At 40.7% G+C, this 20,582-nt stretch overlaps 1 protein-coding gene across 1 annotated transcript in view; it reads left to right on the top strand.

Moving 5' to 3' along the window:
- Positions 1-20,582, top strand: part of MED13 (mediator complex subunit 13) — a 100,050-nt gene that overhangs the window by 45,783 nt on the left and 33,685 nt on the right. The window contains exons 4-8 of the mRNA XM_035139697.3: positions 9,128-9,273; positions 11,881-12,078; positions 15,144-15,326; positions 17,649-17,811; positions 19,720-19,830. Of these exons, the coding sequence (XP_034995588.1) occupies positions 9,128-9,273; positions 11,881-12,078; positions 15,144-15,326; positions 17,649-17,811; positions 19,720-19,830 (801 nt within the window). The remainder of the gene's footprint in view (positions 1-9,127; positions 9,274-11,880; positions 12,079-15,143; positions 15,327-17,648; positions 17,812-19,719; positions 19,831-20,582) is intronic.

The raw sequence follows: 20,582 nt of genomic DNA, 5'->3' as shown, positions 1-20,582 counted from the left end.
GATGTTATCAGGGAACTCTAAAAGTAGGTGGTCCTTAAGAGTCGATTGGAGTCAATTCCGCTTAATAGGATCTTGAAGGGCTTGAGTGTTCATTTTGAGCCTTGGTTTCTTTCCTTGAAGCCTGCGTTGAGGTATAATCTTGATAGCCATCATGGAACGTATTAATCGGTGATCTGTCCAGCATTCCTCGGCACCCATCATAGCTCTGGTAAGGAGCACATCAGGTTGATCTTCAGCTCGGACAATTACATAGTCTAAGAGGTGCCAGTGGTTTGACCGAGGGTGCTTCCATGATGTTTTAATTTTATATTTTGTCAAAAGAGGTTGTTGGTAATAACAAGGTTGTACACTGCACATACAATCAAAAGTAAAATTCCATTCTTGTTGCTGTTGCCAATTCCTTCTTTCCCAATAGTCCCAGGCCACAGATCGAAATCTCACTCAACTCTTATGTTAAAATCACCCAGAACAATAATTTTATCCTCCTTAGGCATCTAGCTGAGAATAATTTTTTTAAAAATGTCTTCATTAGCATCCAGTGTAAAATAGTTGCCTGCTGGTTTTGGGCAAGTTTTATTTGAAGGGTTGAAAGTCTCTAAGTCAGGCATGTCAAACCTGCGGCCCTCCAGATGTTTTGGACTACAATTCCCATCTTCCCCAACCACTGGTCCTGCTAGCTAGGGATCATGGGAGTTGTAGGCCAAAACATCTGGAGGGCCGCAGGTTTGACATGCCTGCTCTAAGTAATGCCTGTAGGGACTTCCGACAAGAGCTTCACAAGATCGTTTTTGATAGCAAAGCCTACTCCATGTATTCAATGTTCTTGTTCAGGCAGACCTTTGCAGAAGAATGTGTAGCCTCCTTTTTCTTCCTTTAGTTGTCCCTCTCCTGCTCTTTGAGTTTCTTGAAGCGCTGCAATATCAATGTTAAAATGTTGTTGGAATGATAGCAGTTCTGCTTTCAGGATGCTCATTATCTGTGTTATCCAACCAAGTCCATGTTCCAAAATTCAATTATCTTTTGGTGACCCCACTGGGCACGGTAATCCAGTCAGGGGGGGGGGGAAGAAGCAGACTATGTTTAGGGCACCTTTTCTAGCCCCTAAATATTAGCTGCTAATTTCTTCTTCTTTTACTACTACTACTACTGTATTTCCATTGGCCAGAATATCACATATCTTGCTTATTCCAATAATAAAAGCGTTTTAAAATAGTATGAATACCCCCCAAATATCTGTACTGGTTATATTGTGAAAACTCTGACATCAAATATGAAATAGGTTAGGATGCAGATTCCTCTGTAATGATCTATAATTGCTCTTGAGTGTACCCCATAAATTCCCAATAACTCAACTAATGTTATTGCCTTGTAATAAAGCTTGCATCCCTATTGTTTCTGTAAGATTTTGTGAAATTCTTAATTACTTCCCCAAGCACCATGAAATTTATTATTGGTTTCCTGCCAACTGGATAATATTGATTGCTTACTAAAAGTAGTTAACTATTTAGTAGGGCGGAGGGAACACATTTAATGTGGCTTAAATGTTATAAAATTCCAATTTTTACTTCAAAATGATTTTTATTGAAATTTTTGAATATTATAAGGCATGGCAGCTGAAAAGCATGCATTTCCATTTCATAGTTTTAGGCACTGAGAATCTACTAAATGTTTAACATGCTCAAAGAGGTATGCATAGTATATATCTTGTTGTACTTCCTATGTATAGTCATTTGAAAGAAGTGAATTGCAACATTGAAACTGTTTTATTTAGCTCTTATGATACCCATTATGTCACTTGAGTTACGCAACAATGCATTTTAGAAACTGAGCTCTGTTGGGAGCATTTGGTTGTGATGGAATTAGAGGTGAGCTGTGTGAGTACATTTAGCACAAGACTTTTGCTTGTTTGTTTTGTAAATGAAGTTTGTTAGCACAACTTGCCTATGCATTCCTAGAGTATACGTTTTATGCAGATAGACATTACACGAATGTGCAGAAGTATTGTCCTATTTCTCTTATGAAATGAAGCTGCAAATTATAAATTGAAGGAAGCATATATAATATTGTGGTAGTGGGGTTAACTAAGGCACCCCAGATTCCATACTTCTCCTAGCTTCCATTATATCTTAAAATTATTACCGTACCCTATTGCATTAGCTGTGGTCCCCAGCCCTGCACATTGCTCTCACTTGTGACTCCTGGAAGCTCCTGCCCACCTAGCAGTTCAAAAGCACGAAGTGTAAGTAAATAAATAGGTACCGTCTGGCGGGAAGGTAAACGGCATTTCCGTGCGCTGCTCTGGTTTGCCAGAAGTGGCTTAGTCATGCTGGCCACATGACTTGGAATCTGTACGCCAGCTCCCTCAGCCAGTAAAGTGAGATGAGCACCACAACTCCAGAGTCGTCTGCAACTGGACCGAATGGTCAGGGGTCCCTTTACCTTTACTGCATGTGAAGGCAGGCTCTGGCAGATTGAGGTTAATCATGGGTCCAATGGTCAAGAAGGCAGTTTCTGTATGTGCTGTAGAGGGAAGTCAGGGGCAGATGGGGCTTATCAGCTAGGAAGGTAGCCCATCTAGGAGAAGGAAAACTCATCCTAAACCTCCCCTGTCTTTTGGATATCTTCAGGAGAAGCAAATGCTAAGGAGTAAACCCTGCACAAATCCAGAGTGGAGTCCCTAAGATGGTTGAATGATGCCTTGTACACCTCCTTCCTCCCACAACTACTGCAGCCAAGCAGGTGCTCTGCTTTCATTTGGACCAGCGAGGCCGAGAGGGAGGTCTGGTTGTTCGGGTAGCCCTGGACCTCTATGCATACTGTATATGTGTATGACTTGTGCACTGGGGAAGTCACTTAGGTGCTGCTAATGCGATGGTTTGACTTCACCCCCAGAGGCATGCTCCATTGTCTCTCAAGACAGACAAATGCAAAGAACAACATATGGCTCCTTTTAGTTTGACATACTGTATTTTATGTGGTTGGCCTTTGAGATTGCAAGGAGATAACAGAGTCTATTGTGAAATTAATAGGATTATAGGTCAAAGTAATAGTTTAGGTTTCTAGAATGGCTTTATTGAGTGTGTTAAAAAAGATCCAGCAGTATAACTCCATGCTGTTTTCTGAAAAAATTCTGAGAATGAAAAGTTCCAATTGATGGTCTGCTGGTACCAGTGGGTTAAGGAGGATGTGCATATGAAATCATTAGTATATCAGATAAAGCTAGCAAGTGGTCTTGTGGAAGCAAACTTTTAATACAATATTGTGTTTTTTCTTCTCTGTCAACAAGGAGTTCTCCACAATCATCAAAACATGTGTATCCTTTAAGATTTCCTTAATTACTACAAGATAGAGAAAATTCCTCTGTTTTATATCTGTGAACCCCTGTACAGATTGTCCTGTGCAGATCTTAATACTGCTACAATAACAGTGTAGTCCTATACAAGTCCTGTAAACTCCTATACAATAATACTGTAATCCTATATAGGTCTGCTCAGCCATAGGCCACTTTAAGGACAGCAACTTTAGTGACCATTTCTAATACAGTAGAACCTCTGGTTGCGGGCGTAATCCGTGACGGAGGCACGTCCATTACCCTCAGCATTCGCATCATGAAGCACCGTGCCGGCATCGGCGTGATTTGGCGCTTCTGTGCATGCATGAGCAGCGAAACCCGGAAGTAACCTATTTCGGTAATTCTGGGTTTCCCGCGGTCCGCAACCCAAAAACACATAACCTGAAGCATCAGTAACATGAGGTATGACTGTACTAGTTTGCTTGTTTTTCGCTTTCACTACATTCCTTAAAATAATTTCTGTCAAACATACAAAAACTATACGTTATATTTAAAAAATCATGCTTACTTATCTCTGTTAACTATTTCCTAGGTAACATTTTAATATTTTGTGTGGAAGGACATGCTTCTCCTTAAGCTTTGTTTCCATGGTGGAGTTTGGATGTGTTGTATATACCAAATAAGACTATTGGTCTGTCTTGCTCAGTTCACGTAAAAATTACTGCAGGTCTCAGCAAACCACTTGATAAGCCATTTTTTCCTTCAGTACTGGCATCATAATCACAACCAGTACTGTATTATGAAAGTCATGGGCCTTAGGCCAGGTGAGGTCATGGAGAAGGGCTCCTTTAACTGGCAATTTTTGAGGGGGAAATGAGCAGACTGCACTAGTCTGTATTATGAAAATTGCAAGCTTAGGCTAGTGTTAGCCTGTTTGCTAAATCCAGCCCTGGTTAAAATGCCCTTGATTTTTTGAATCTAGTGCAGTCCAAGCACATATATTATTGGCTGCTCTGCAGCTGGTCTGGAGGCTGCCTGTGGATTGCTAGGTTTGTACTGACTGAAAATGCTAGGGATTGAACATCGGAACCTCCTGCATGCAAGGCAGGAGCTCATTTCTGGAACTTCTTTCTTCAATAACTCTACAGTCATCTCTCTTTTTTAATTTAAGAAATTTAAGAAAATATAAGAACTTTTAAGCAAAACGGTTTCAGAATTGAAACAGGTGACCCGAAATGGGTAACCCAAATTCAGCTTCTTGATTGCAGAAATATGTGCTAGCTATTGAGTGATAATCTATATTTCTTCTCTTGACATGACACACTGCTTGGATTTTTTTTAATAAAAAAAATTAAAGATAGGGAAGACCCAATTATAGAATTTGCTGCGATGCTAATAAGACAGTGAATGTTGGAAGTTCAGTTGCCGCACACACCTGCTCAGAAGCACTTCTGTGCTCCATTGCTGTCAGTAGAAGTATTTAGCAGCTGCTTTAATCTCTCCCATTGAAATTATTTGGACTTCAAAGTACTTTAATTTGAATTATACCCATTAGGTGATATCCAGCTATGTAATACAGAGAGCAGACCATTGATTTCAATGAGTATGACTAACATTGAGTGCCACCCATGGTGAATAAGCTAAGTCTGCTAAACTGTGAACCTCGTCTTGTGTGTGTGATTCTGCCCTTGCTTAAAGGTAGAAAATATCAGTAAATATAGTACGCTTGATGGAAGTTGCTGGCACACTAATAACTGAATACTTGCTACTGAGATTACAAGCAGGAGAATACTGCTGTGCTCTGCTTGGCCACAGTGAGAACAGGATGCTGAACTTGGTAGGCATTTTTTCCTTCTGATCCAGCAGGGCTCGTATATTCTTATGATCTTGTTTTCATTCTGATGTTCTCCGGTGAATGCCTGTCTGGTAGCACAGAGTGCATTCCTTTGGGGCTATGCTTCCCACTTTTAATGATTTTTTAGGCTGTTTCTCTTCAAAAACAGTTCTGTCATGCCTTGCCGAGGTAGCACCTGCCTCTTAGATTTGCAGCTTTCTTAAAAGAGCTAGGTAACCTCCCTAATTATTTGAATGCAGCAGCTCATAATTTGAATTGTGACTTTGGATCTTGCCAGGTTTGCTGGGGTTTTTGCTTGTTTGTTTGCTTTTATTTCTTTTTTTACCCTGAAGGGGATTAGTGGTGTCTGCTCAGTTTTTATTTTCAGTTGTCTGAGCTAAACTGTGAAAGTTGTTTGATGCAGCTGCATAAGAACTGGCACACGCCCAGCTGAAAATGAGTGCTGGAAGTGTTCTGAGCTAGTGCTGGAAGATCCAGCACAGACTGCCCCTGACGTAAGGACGACATCTTGACTATGCAGTGATTTCTCTGCTTTTGTCAGTGTTTGGGGTATCCCTCCCCCCCCCGGAGTTTAATACTATAAGGGATAATGATAAACCATTATTGACATTACAGTTGAGAGCTGTAGCATGTGAATGGCACAGAAGGAAAGTACCCAACGCAAAACATAAAACAGTAGATTTTATGTTTGACTGGTGATTTGAACACACATTTTCTGATGTCTTTGATTTAGAGGTGGGGTTTCAGGTGATACCTCTTTCCATGATAGATGTGAAACCGCTTGCCCAGTGTGTGTGTGTGTGTGTGGGAACTACGGTAGCATGGCTTTTAAAAATTCGGTCAAATAGGCATCATTGCAATGCAAACACAAATTAGGTACATTACTTGCTGCAATTGCAAGGAAATAGGTGCTGTTGAATCTTAGCCTACTAAGCTTAATTTGCTAATTAAATATGCCATCTTCTCCTGTTTTTGCTAGGTGAGAGAGAGGAGAAATCAAGGTTTCCGATTCAAGCTGTCATTGGATGGAGCAATAGCTCCAGGGTCTGAGCTGTCTATTTTGTGTGTGTTAATTCTATAAATATAGGATTTATACCATGTACTGAGATGCTTCATTGAGAGGGTGTGGAAATGCCATTTTTTATCTCTCTATTTTTAGATCTCTGAATGCTAATTGTAGATCACCAAAATCCTTCCTTTGTAGTACTGGTAGTTGTGATCCCTCTGCCCTGCAACCAAGCAAGAAGGATGTGTGTGAGAGAAAGAAATTACCGTAGTGTTTTCTCTGTGTCTCTGTGTGTATATATGTGTAGTTTCATCACTTGTTAGGAGACCCCTTGACATAGGTAAAGGAGGAGACTGAGTTATGGTCGTAGCACTCACACAAAACTCTTTTTTCTGTATTTCTTCTTCACTTCTGTGAAAATGAGTAAAGATCTGGAACAAAAATAGTGTTACTTTTTAAAAGTAGTACACCCGAAGTGTTCGTAACCCGAGGTACAATTGTAAGTGTTTAAGACACTTTGGCTGGTGATTCCCCCTCCCCTCCATTCAGGATGTTTTTAATTCCACTTAAAAAAACACAAAACATTTCCCCTAGTTCTTGTATAAACATTTCTATTTCCAGGGCATTACATTTCAGATTTGAGAACAAAGCCCTTTTGTTTTGACTTTCTCATCAACACACTTGGTGTACACAGTGATTTATGATCCTCACTTTCTGATGCTTCTCATTTACCTCTGTAGAGAAGTCCCTGTTGCCATTTTATAGATAGGGAACTGATACCACGAGCACATGTATGTAACGAGCTGCAGTCCTATGCATGCAAACTTGAGAGTAAATGTTCTGTTACATAGAAGCACAGGGAGCTGTTTTGTACCAGATCAGACCATTGGCCCATTTAGCCCAGTAATGCATACTCTGTCTGGGAGCAGCTCTCCAGGGTCTTAGCTAAAGATGAGTCTTTCTTTTTCCCCTCATCTACTATCTGGTCCTTTTTAACTGGATTGAACCCGGGACCTTCTACATCCAAAGCATGTGCTCTGTCATTGTGCTGTAGTCCTTCCCCATTGAATTCAGTGTTGCTGTCTTCTAGGTAAGCATATATAGAATTTCACCATTAAATTGATATAATAATCATTATACTGATATTATAATCATTCCTGCTCCCCTGGGAATGTTACTTGTACAAGGCCAGAGGTAGGGTGAGGAGGTCTAATGAAGAAGTCTCAGCATATTTAAAGAACATCAATTAAGTTTCTACTATATATATGTCCACAGAAGATAGGGGCTTCCTCCAGTTTGGTTATGTTTTTAGGGGCCTACTGAATATGATTTGTTATTATTGATGACTATTTTAATTTACTTCAAAAACATAATGTATGAAGCTTCCCCCAGGCATATAAAGTGTGAAGCATCGAAAACGAACTGTGTACTTGCTCTGTAGTTGTGAATGTCTGCTGCCCCTTGGTAGAGAGTATGCTTGGTAACCAGCATCTTTGTAATATGTGAAATGGTCTTGAGAAGATAGTTAAACCTTTTTGCCCCTGGTACATCTAGGTTTCCCATGTTAACTCCATTTATCATGCAGGCAGTACCAACACGATCTTTCTTCATTAAATTGTTCCTTTCAGTCAACTCTGCAAGTGTATGTGTGGCGGTGGCAGCAACAGCTGTACAAGTGGATTTGAAGTTCCTGGTGCATGTGCTGAATTTTCCAGGCTTTCGTTTACTTAAGGACAGCTAAGAATGAGTTACTTTGCAGGTTTTTGTTTGAAGATTGCCAAGGATGCCTTGGAGCATATGCATTAAGTCTCTTACAACTTAATTGAAGAGAAGAGTGTCTGAATCCTTAGTCAAGACCTTTTGTTTTCTGAAATGCTCATTAGTCATTGAAGATAATGGAGTGTAAACAAATAGATTAATTTTAAACAGCCTGGTTAAATATACCTTTCCCCAAAGTGTTGTAGTTTATTTTCTTCTGCTTTCTGAGGTGCTGTTGCACTAATTTTCTTGTTAGCTCTGAAATTTTTAAGACTAAAGACACAATTGGCGGTCTTAAACAACTAAATCCCTTTTACAAATGGGAACTGTGGACCTTTTTAAATCTTGAAAGAAATTTATCTCAAATGTTTCTGGAAAGTCTATTGGCTAAGGACACAAGATACCAGCTGCACTTAGTCCTTTCTGTGCTAGCTTGTGGTGATAATGTATCATGCTGAATGAACAAGTGTGTTCCATAGCCTCAGTCAGTAACTAACTGTGCTAAGCTGCTGCCTCTAAAACAGACCCAGCAAAGTCCGGTTTGCTGTAACCACTGATAAACTGCTTCTCCACACATTCCTCTTGTCTGTGATTTTTTAAACTGGGAAGTGGGACTGGTATTAAGAGGGCTTGATTTGGTCCTGGGGCCTCCAGTTTCTGCTCTGTGCTGTAGAGGATGGGAATGTCTACATCAGGGATGGGGAACCTATGATCCTCCAGATGTTGTTGGACTCCAGCAACCCCAACTGGTGTGGCCAGTGGCTAGGGATGATGGGAGTTGTAGGCCAACCATAGCTGGAGAACAATAGGTTCTTTATCTCTGGTCTGTATCAAAAGCTGTGATCTTGCTCATCACTTGATTTGTATCGAGTGGAATGCCGGTGATACTGGTTTGACTAAGGGATTCCTGTCCACTTGCTTGGGGCAGGACAAAAATAAAGATAGTTCCCATTTTGAGTTGGGAATGTATTCCCCCGCCAAAAACAGTTTCCTTTCTTTTCTACATCCAAATAATCTTTTGAAGGGCCTCTAAATTTTTATATTTTTATTTTAAATTCAGTGATGTGAATGAGGTCTTCTTTGTATACTGTACTTACTTACTGTAAGCTGCACAGAGAACTTACTTAGGCAGTTCATAAAGAAATATTGTGTGTTTTATATTCTTGGGATGCCTGCTTGGACTAATCACCTTGATTTCCTTCTGCTTCTTTCTTAGCGAACATTTGTCCTGCTCCTTCACCTTCTTCTTGCATGGGGACAGCAATGTTTGTACCAGCGTGGAAATCAACCAGCACCAACCTGTGTACTTTGTTAGTGAAGAACATCTCACCCTGGCCCAACAGTCTAACAGCCCTTTTCAAGGTAGGTTTCTTTGGTTGACTGCAGAGATTGATTGTGTCCTTTTTGGACAGACTGTTTTCTGTAATACAAATGAAGGCTTTGTAGCAAGAGGAAGTAGAGGTTAATCACAAGACTGATGAAAATGTCTTAATAAGTTTGCAGATTCTCTCATCAAATTTAGTTTTCTTTTTTATTAGTTATTCTGAACATTCAGCTTTGTCAGGAATAGTTATCTTGAAAGATCCATTTTGAACTTGCAACAAAAGATGAGAATCTTCAATACAGTATCCCCTAACCTGGTCCCCTCTAGATGTTTTAGATTCCAACTCCCATCAGTTCCAACCAGCATAGCCACATATCTGAGAGGATGAGAGTTGTAGTCCAGAACATTAGGAAGGCATGAGGTTGGGGGAGGCTGCTGTAAACAATAGGCAAAATGTGGTTTTTAATCCATGTGTCATTTCACATAGTACATTAATGTCAGTTGCAGCAAATATGTATTGTACAGGTACTCTTGCCAATAAACACTGATTGGCTATAGCTTTTGGGATGTACACCTGATAGTCTTGCCTGTGTTTGCCTCTTAGCAATGTGTGAAATGGCGCTGGAGCTTCCTGTAATGCAACCTAATAAGCTATTCTTGTTAAGGATGTGTCATGATTCTTGAGTGCTGATGCCTATATGTTGCACTAAAACCCAAAACTTCTTGATGGCAGTAAATGGATCTTATATGTTTTATTCCTGGAATGACCCTGAACTTATTTTTTTGACTGGTTCCTCTACATGCAAGTTTTAAAAAACACTCATGTTCAGCAGTTTTTCAGCTGTCTGTCGGCTGCTGCCAACTGTTGAAGGGTAACTTTCCTAACATAGACCAGTTTATGATGTTTTTAGAGATCATCCTTCTCCTGTTACCAGGTTTTCCCTGTTATTAAAAAATAAAATAAAATAATTGCAGCCTAACCTGTAGGTAGCAGCTCGCAATCTAGGTTTCAGTAGATGTGACTGGTGTTTCTTTTTAAAAAAAATCCGTTCACCTCTCCTGTATTAGAGAAAATTGTTCCCTACTGCTGATCTCTTACAATGCGTTTCTATGTCAGATGTTTGGATGAATTTCTATCTGCTGTTATGGTACACTGATTCTTACATAACTCACCCTGTTTCAGTACACATACATTTTAATGAGGGACAATAAGTCCTTGTCCTGAGATCGTCAGGTGAGGATTGCTCCTTGCTGCTGTGCAGCACAGTAGAGCACAGTCTACCCTGTTAATTAAAGCACAGAATTTTGTTTCTGAGATTTAAAACAGTGCTTTTAAGTGGAGATTTCAAACTTTGTCAGAGTTAAGAGGCTATTCAGAATGCTGAACTATGTGTTGAGATTAGAAGCCTCCTACTCCCTTGCCATTCTTTCTGAACCTTGAAAAATGATTTGTGCAAACTGGTTTGTTCACAAATTGTGATTTCAAGCTGTAGTCTGAAGATGATTGACATTCTTTGTTTCCCAGGAAACTGTGGTTTACACTTACTTCAAACCAAGATGGAAAGCCTTAAACTGTGTGCAGGAGATGGAGGAAGGGAGCAAAAAAGCACAAGATTTTTGTCCACTCTTTTCTTGTAATATGCCTGAATAGCCTCCTAAGTCATAAAAAACCAAGCCTTTAGTGTTATCAGTCCAGTATTATGGAATACTCTGCCAATGGGGATTGAGCAGGAACCTTCTGTTCGAACTTTTAAACACCTGCTGAAAACTTACATTCTTTCTGTCCTATGCAGGCAAATAAGACTACACCTTTCCATAAAAGTTAGCCGATTTCTGGTTTTATCTCTCTCTCTCTCTCTCTCTCTCTCTCTCTCTCTCTCTCTCTCTCACACACACACACACACACACACACTATATATAATTGTTGTAAACTATTCTGATATTCTCTATTAATAGTGTTATGTAAACATTTTTAGAAAAAATAAAAAGGAAAGATAGTGGAACTTCCCGTAATACTAAGCAATATTCAGCTTTTAGCCTTAGTTGGAGAGTCCCAAAGAAAAATGAGCATATGAGCATAGAAAATTGCCGTGGAACCTCAGACCCAGGTGTGTGGGTGAATCTGGCCCCTGGAATTTGCTCAAGGCCACACCCCTACTAGTCCTGCTTCATAGCCTTTTTGAGTGTTTTTGCCTGACTGGAATGTGTCCTTGAATTGCCCTTGGATTAAATCAGCGAGGGTGGATTGGAGCTATCCATGGCATCCCATGCTATTGACTAATTACATTGGCTATTTTTTATTCTGCCCTGCCTTGCAGGCTTTGGTAATGATTCTTGTAAATATTCTGAACTGGAATGTTCACCCTAAAGCCTCTAATAGCTGCTTAACTTTAGCCACTGAAACTGATCTCAAATAAGAGACTTGCAGCCCTTCATGGGGGCAGTGATGGTATCCAGCCTTTAGCAAGCCATACAACAAAATAGATTTTGTAGTGGAATCCTTGAAAAGATTTAACTTCCCTTGCAAATTTACTGCACATGGAAGCTTAGCTCCTTGACACACCAAAAGCCTTTGGGTATACATTGCAGATCTTTTTGGGGTGGGGCTGGTGAATGACGAATGTCCTTGTTCTTTGTATTTGTAGTTATTCTAAGTCCCTTTGGATTAAATGGTACACTCACTGGACAGTCGTTCAAGTTGTCTGATTCAGCTACGAAAAAACTGATTGGGGAATGGAAACAGTTCTATCCTATCACATCCAACCTGAAGGAGGGATTGGAGGAAAAGCAAGAAGAAATGGATTGGGAGGATGACTCTCTCGCTGCTGTTGAAGTCCTTGTTGGTACGAAAGCTTTTTAAATCCCTGAACCAGTGGTGGGAGGGACTGTAGCCCTCCAGATACGTTGGATTCCCAGCTCCCATCAGCCTCAGCCAGCATGGCCATTGGTGATGAGTAGTCTAGTCCAGCAACACCTGGAGGGCCACAAGTTCCCCACCTGCCTCCAACAACTGAAATTTTATTTAATTACTATTTTTCAAGTGCCTAATGCAGCTCTCCACTCTCTGATGAAATGACATGTCACCAGACAGTCAAGATGGTCTTCACTTGCGAAAACTTACTTAGTTCATATGTAGTGTGGATTTAGTAGTAACAATTTCCCTCCCAAAAAAATTCTTATTGGTCACCTTTGTGTAAATTGGAACAGACACTTGGGGTTGGAAATGTAAATAATTTGGGCTGTTGCCTTGTTTAAAAAAACATTATTTTAATCAGACTATGTCTTTAAATCAACTAAATGATTATATAAGTGTTGCAGTGTTAGTAAAAATATTGCTGTTGAGCTATCCTTATCAGGAATGGGACAGAAGAGCACCAATTTAGGAGCTGTTAATTGCCTGTTTTAAAAAAGGTATTGCTGCTAAAGTTAAAATTGGTGACTTCTGTTTCTTCCTTCTAAGCAAGAGCTAGCACAACAGTAATGTCTAATAAATAATTGTCATAGTTCTGGTATCCCACTAGTTTTTCTTCAAATGGGAACTAGTATAGTTTGTTTGAGATAATCGTGAGGTTAAAAGGATTCAAAAGCTTTGCTGAAAAACTGAACACTAAAACTATGAGCAAGTTATTACATAGTAAATAATAATAATAATAATAATAATAAATAATATATTATTATTATTATTATTATTATTATTATTATTATTATTATTATTTATACTCCACCCATCTGGCTGGGTTTCCCCAGCCACTCTGGGTGGCTTCCAACAGAAAAATAAAAAACAATAATTTATTAAACATTAAAAGCCTCCCTAAACAGGGCTGCCAAGGTAAACTAGAGCAAATGGAGGGAAAGAAAGTGTAAAAACAACAAACACCAGGAGCATGGAATGTAGTGGGGGCACAAGATGTCAAACAGATCTGATCATGGAACATTTTAAAACAAAGGAAACAGTTTGTGGTTGGTAATGCAAAGGAGAAGGAAGGCTTAGAGGAAGGTAGGTGTGTCATTCATACACCCACACCCCTATATATTTGGTGCCCGCCAAAGTTTCTATAATCTCTGACCATTGGCCATGGGGCTGGTGGGAGTTGGGAGACCTATAAGGCTATAATACATTGGCTACCCAAGTCCTCTTGCATAGCAGTCACCCATTGTGCTGGTCACTATATCTCTTGGCCTGATAAACCACAATGACATTACAAGGATAAAATGATGGATGAGAACCATGTACAGTAGTGCCTCGCTAGATTCACTAGACAAAACCGCGATTCCCTAGACAATTTTTTCACAAAACGAATTAGTCTAGCGAGGCAACCTCTGCTCGAAAAATCTCTCCATTAAGCGAAAAATTCGTCTTACAGGGCATTCGTCTAGCGAGGCACCACTGTATACTATCTTGAGGTTCTTAGAAGGAAAGGGAAATGTAAGCAGTCATAAGAAATTGTGCTTCTTTTAGCATTAAGGTTAGTTACCAAAATTTACAAAACTACCCACCTAGAGTGAAAACAATTGAGAATTTGATTTGCTTTAAGAGTGTCAGAGGAATTATGTCACAATGAAGCGTATGTCGTTATTTAACTTTTTAAAAAAAGAAGAATGGCGGTAGGATGGATTGAAATTTAAAGCATTTTCACTGAGAAGAGTGGCACTATTATAAGCCAAACTAGAGTAGGATTTATGAGAAAGATGACAAGGAGTCTTACTGCTTTTAGTGGAGAAAAAGAAAAGGTAGATAAATTATATTGCATCACTGACAAGTAACATGCTTTTAGCCCAGCACTGGGCAGAAGAATAATTGAGGCATGGGCAAAATGATTGGGGCCATCAAGGATTTATATGCAACAGCGGAAATAGTTTCAGATTTCATAGTTGAAGAGAACCGTAAGCCATGTGTTACAGGGCTTAGTGGAGATGCTAGTAATTTTCTGAGTCATTCATTGGGATGTCTGTGAAAGGGGGGATGTTGGCAATTTTCAGGTTATATTATTAAACAGTTTTCCTGCAGCTTCTTGTAAACCAGGGGTGGGTCACTTGCCCCCCCCCAACCTAATTTTCATGAGGCTCTCAACCTAATTTCAAAAGCCTTCTGCAGGCTCTTGGTTCAGATACTGGCCAAGAGCAATCTGTTCTCCCCTCTCCTTCCACTCCTACTCCCAAGTCTGCCTGTTGAAGCCTTTGGGGTGAGGAGGGAGACAAGGAGGTGGCAGAAAATGAAGGTAGTTGCAGAGGTGGGGGCAGGGGGAGAAAATGGGATGTTCCTTCCCATTCTTGGCTCTGGCCACATCCACTGCTAACACTCCCTGACAGATTTGCCCCTTAAGGAATGTTGACCCTCTTGTAAACAGTTACTTACTGCATCATATGTTATTATTAATAAGCAGTTGCTGAAATTGATACTGCTTAGTGTAGTGGAGTGTGGTGGCTTTCAAACTTTGCTAAGGAGCCCCCATATGTGATATAAAAAACTGCACATTTCCAAAAATTCTGGGTCATGTTCCAAGTGCAGTTAGTTCACTCTCCAGGCTTGTTTGGCCCTTCTTTCGCTCTGCATGAACCAAGAATATACTCCAGACTCTCTCCTGCAGCTGCCTTTCAGAGAAGCTACTTCTGGGTTTCCTTGATGAGAGGATCAGTCATAATGTAAACCACTTGTGTAGTGGGAAGACCTTTTCTCTGCCGGGAAACTCGTTAGTTGAGGCTGATCCAATTGTGGCCATTCAACCCAACCTCTCTCACATGTGAGGATAAAATGAGGGTGGAGAATTCAAATAGTCTGCCTGTCAGATTTTTTTTTTTGTTTGTTTCAAGCAAGGCTTAAAAAGCAGTTTGTGTTACACTGGATAGTGATATACTTTGTGCCTGGGTTGGACTGTGTAATAAACTTTTTCTGTTTATTTATTTTTAGCTGGTGTACGGATGGTCTACCCAGCATGCTTTGTTTTAGTTCCTCAGACAGACATTCCTGTTCCTAGCACTGCTGGGTCAAGCAACTGCTTGGGTGTCCATCAAGTGCCTGCTTCCACAAGAGATCCCGCCATGTCCTCGGTCACTCTGACTCCACCTACATCCCCAGAAGAGGTTCAAACAGGTATAGTAAAACTCCTTCCCCATCCATCATATGGTATCTGAAGAAGTGTGCATGCACACGAAAGCTCATACCTATGACAAACTTAGTTGATCTCTAAGGTGCTACTGGAAGGAATTTTGTTTGTTTGTTTGTTTCGACTACATCAGACCAACATGGCTACCTACCTGTAACCCATCCATCAGCTTTGTCATACTTAAAATCTACAAAGCGGAGGTACTCTTTTGACATGTTCTCCCTGCCCAAATGGCCTCTCATCAGCATGACATAAAGCATGGGTAGGCAAGCTAAGGCCCGGGGGCCGGATCCAGCCCAATCGCCTTCTAAATCTGGCCCACAGATGGTCTGGGAATCAGTGTGCTTTTACATGAGTAGAATGTGTGCTTTCATTTAAAATGAATGGGTTATTTGTGGGGCATAAGAATTCATTCATTTCCCCCCCTTCAAAATATAGTCCGGCCCCCCACAAGGTCTGAGGGACAGTGGAGCGGCCCCCTGCTGAAAAAAATTGCTGACCCCTGACATAAAGTAATGGTTAATGCCATGATAATTTTTTTGACATTTATATCCTGCCTTTCTTCTATCATGGAACCAAAGGGGGAGTTGATGTGATTCCCAAGGCACTGAACAGACCCAGGTCTGCTCATCTTGAGCAAGGTGGTGGCCTCATGTGCTTTCAAACCCTTAGACCAGGGGTCAGCAACCTTTTTCAGCCGTGGGCCGGTCCACCATCCCTCAGACCATGTGGGGGGCCAGACTATATTTTTTTTGGGGGGGGGGAGAATGAATTCCTGTGCCACGCAAATAACCCAGAGGTGCATTTTAAATAAAAGGACACATTCTACTCATGTTAAAACATGCTGATTCCCGGACTGTCCACAGGCCAGATTTAGAAGGCGATTGGGCCGTATCCGGCCCCCAGGCCTTAGGTTGCCTACCCCTGCCTTAGACAATGAATTCCAAAGTATACTTTCTGAGTGCATGCTGCTGTCCATCTCAGTCCCTAGTGCTTTGATGAGGTTTTACATGGTAAATTGGAGAGTAGAAGCAGGAATGTGCAGGAGAGATAGATGAGATTGCACTCCATGCAATCTGTCATCATAAAAACTACAGACTTCTGAGCACAAGTATCTGTAGGTTTGACCATCCACGGTGGGTGTGCATGCTTCAAAACTGGATAGAACCAAGTTACCGTCTCTTACTTTTGTCCTTTCATAACTGTGTTGTTCCATGTTCCCACAATAGGGAGTAACCTCAGCTATCACTTGGTTGGTAGTGTTTTCTTCCAGGCTTGGTGAGTAAATACTAAGCAAGGATTTAATGAGGGGAGAAACAGTATTGGAGGGGGGGGAATAGTCAGTGATGGAGGATCCAGCAACTTTTCTTTGTATGCTAGAGCCCTGTAAAGGCAATTGCACACACTTGGTATCCCCTCACAACCACAAGGGCTAACATCTTTTTTTTAAACATTGCTCATTAACCAAATTCTACAACTTCTCAAGATCCAGAAAGTTCCATGAACACCACCATTGCCACGATCCTTGTAATAGCACTGCTTTTCACTTTGGTTTCATACTTTGAAACCTGTGTTTGTTCAGTATCTTAAGTATTTTTTTCTAGTTTTAACTATATTGCATGATTTTATGTTTTCATTGCCATAAAACGCTGAGAAAGAGAGAGAGATGGATGAAACTGTTGTTGTTAGTTACTGTTGTTGTTGTCTTAGTCGTGTTCGACTCTTCGTGACCCCATGAACCAGAGCATGCCTCACTTTCTTCTCAACTTTCTTCTCTCACTTTCTTCTCAAAGCTTCTCCTTTTTTATGCCCATTGAGTTTTCTTGGCAAAATACTGGAGTGGTTTGCCAGTTCCTACTACAGGCTATGACCTGTCCATCTTGGGTGGCCCTGCACAGCATAGCTCATAGCTTCTTGGAGTTATTCAAGCCCCTTTGCCATGACAAGGCAGTGATCCATGAAGGGGATGAATGAAATAGTGGTATACAAACAAACAAATAACTTGACCATAATTTGTGTAATGCTCTGTAATTGGTATATGAGAAACAGACAAAGCCTAATTCAATGTGACACTTTGAGTGCCTTTTTATCCGTTATGTCCCAGAGTAGTAATTCAAAGGAAGACAATGTTGTTGCTTTAACTATTTGGTGCCTACAGATGCTGTGGCTGCCTCTGCTTTTGTGCTCTGATTTTTTGTCCCTGCAAGAAAAACTGGGTGTTTTTTTGGGGGGGGGGTTGTTTAAGCAGATAGGATGGATAAAGTCTTACAGTCTAGTTAACTTGTGTTGCCTTCTGTCTTTCTCTTCAGTTGATACTCGTTCAGCCCAGAAGTGGGTGAAGCTCCCTACTATTTCTGACATATTCAGCTCCGAAAGCATTAGTCACCATGGGGGCAAAATCCCTCGGAAGCTGGCCAATCAAGTGGTTGACAGAGTCTGGCAAGAATGCAATATGAACAGAGCGCTGACCAAGTATGTATGAGGTTTTTGTGTGCATGTGTGATATGGAGACAATTGTAAAATCTGTACTTAGGTGTGGAACACAGTTGCTTTCAAATGAGTTCAACCAAAGCTGCACATGTTCCTTAATTGCTTGGTACATTTTAGTGTTTTTAATTTGTTGCTCACCCAAGTCTGAAGACATCAGAGGCATGTAAAGGAGATGGATGGGGATGTGTAAAACACTTTTATCGATTGCTGTATTGGCCAGCTTTCTCTCCCTTCCCATCTCTCCCTTGGCTATGACCCAAGAAAGTGCCACCTCCCATCCCAGAGGAACTAATGTATGTTCCCTAACCTACACTTCCTTTACCCATCTATCCAGGAAGAAAGTGTGTCAACTTGCTACTCACTAGTAAGAAACTACTTAGCCCTGGGCTGCAACATGTTTGGAAACTCCCTGTCCAGGCAACTAATCTTTTACCCTGAATCTATCTTTGCCCAGCCTATCTCCTCAATTTCCTTCTCCAAATAGCAGGCGCACTCTGGATAAATTAATTTATTCCAGCATTTTTAGGAATAATATTTGATCAAGGCACTAAGAAAGAATACTTCCTTGCTTTTTTCCCTCCATGCTGCCAGATTAGTCTGCTGGAATTGGACTCTGTGTCCTAGCTTGGGAGTTAGATTGGGAAGACTAGGCAGCAAGTGGGAGCAATAGGAAAGCTAGAACAGGTGGTGTATTTAGGTTTTTATTTTATTTTATTCTTTAAAGCTATTTTTATTAAAGCTTGAGCAACAAGCAAAGACAAAACAGTATACAAAAGTCCACATCAAATACCAAGCAGATAACAGGGTGTATTTAGTGGGCAGATAAATCACTATTTAATGAGAACTGGCAGGCTCTTGGGAGAAGGAGGGAGGAAGATAATGGCCTGTAATGAAGGCTGTTTTCTTTGTATCTGGAGCAGCAGCAAACCTGCACACATGGTGTGGCGACCTGTGGAAGGAGCCATTTCTCTGTTGAGATTCCTAGTTCTGGCTGGTGCAGTTAAGCTGCATTCAGCCATTCCCTTACTGGAATTTGGACCAGCATTTCGGTTTCCAGCATTGGCCACCCAGATGCTTTGGGGTACACACAAGGAAGGTCTTATGGTAGTGGTTGCCCTTCCTTATCTAGAAGTCAGAAGCAGATTGCCTTTCAATGTGGGAGACTCCATTTAGCTGTCGTGGGCTAACGGTTGCTGATAGGACTACCCCCTTTGTGCTAATCTAATATTGCACAAAGTTGTGGGTATTGCCACACATCTTGTGGTACTGAATTTCTTAAGTTCGTTATGCGTAGTGTGAAAAACTGCTTCTTTTTTCTTTCTTTTTGTAAATCCTGAACCAGCTGCCAGTCAACCTCATTTGTTGACATTGTGTGAGACTTATATGAGAGGGACGGAAACTTCACGTGAATCATAATTTTATAGATATGAAGTCCCTCTCATAGTCACACTTTTTCCTAATTAGTTAGTGTCAACATTAAAAACTGAAACAATATATAGAAATGGCCCTCTCAATTGTAGCAGTTTAAATACAGTACTACATTGGATCGATATGTTAAATGTTATCTGCATTTACCTGAAAGTTTTCATCTGTGTATACACACACACACACACACACACACACACACACACATCGTAAGTCCACAAAAAGTACTAACTTGCAAGGTATTTTACTGCCTGGCAAAACACATACCTGTTAGTCATTTGTGGTACAACATCAGCTTCAAAGAGAGAAAAATCCAGCTTGTCCAAATATGATTCTTTCTAGCCACAGGTGAACCAGGAAAGTGTATAGATTCGGTAATTATATGATCCACCACAGATTCATGTTTTCTCTACAATTTTCATCAGTTTACTTAAAAGAAGAATTTGTCTCCCAAATGCAATGCAGGAGGAAGTATTCTGCTACATCAAATGGCGTATGTGAAGATGAGACAGTTGACAAAATGTCATTTTGGGAGTTTGTTGAAGCCACACAGAGGACAAATTGCAGTTGCTCAAGGTAAAGTTTGCAGAACATTTAGTTGTAGTATGTAAAACTATGCAGGAATCTTTCAGGATCCATTTTATAAAAATTAAAAAACAGTAAGAAGGTAACGTAACATGTTGGTCAATACGTAAGCTAACAGACTGGGTGTATAGGCTCGTTGGAACTTTATTTTATTTAGTGCATTGGTCTTTAACTGATGAGCTGGGATCCACTAACAGGGTTTTGAACTAGGATGAGGCACAACAGCACAACCACCATACAAATACATGGTAAAAAGATAGAAATAAATTTTTCTCCAAATGCAGATTTGGATTAAAGGTGGGTCCTGGGTCTAAAAGAGTTCAAGACTACTGTTTAATGGATTTGTAGCCTGCTTTTTGATGACAAGTCCTTAGATAAAATGCAATGGATACATTAAAAGCCATGCTTAAAAGAAAGGAAATCCAGCCCAGCTAGAGCAAGCATAGGTATCTGGTGTTTTCTCTGCCTGCTTGTCTTTCCTTCTTTCGGTACTTTCCCTGAGGGCAGTTGGTAATAGGTGGGCCAGGGGACAGTCTAGGTCAGGCATAGGCAAACGTGGCCCTCCAGATGTTTTGGGACTACAACTCCCATCATCCCTAGCTAACAGGACCAGTGGTCAGGGATGATGGCAATTGTAGTCCCAAAACATCAAGAGAGCCAAGTTTGCCTATGCCTGGTCTAGGTGGAACAGCAGCAGCGTCTTGATATGTTATCCTGCCTCCTTCTCTGTCCTCTCTTTTTAC

The sequence above is a fragment of the Zootoca vivipara genome, chromosome 14 (genome assembly GCF_965207765.1).
Source record: "Zootoca vivipara chromosome 14, rZooViv2.hap1.1, whole genome shotgun sequence".
NCBI lineage: Eukaryota > Metazoa > Chordata > Lepidosauria > Squamata > Lacertidae > Zootoca > Zootoca vivipara.
The sequence above is the reverse complement of the archived record's forward strand: the minus strand, read 5'-3'. Positions and strand labels throughout refer to the sequence as shown.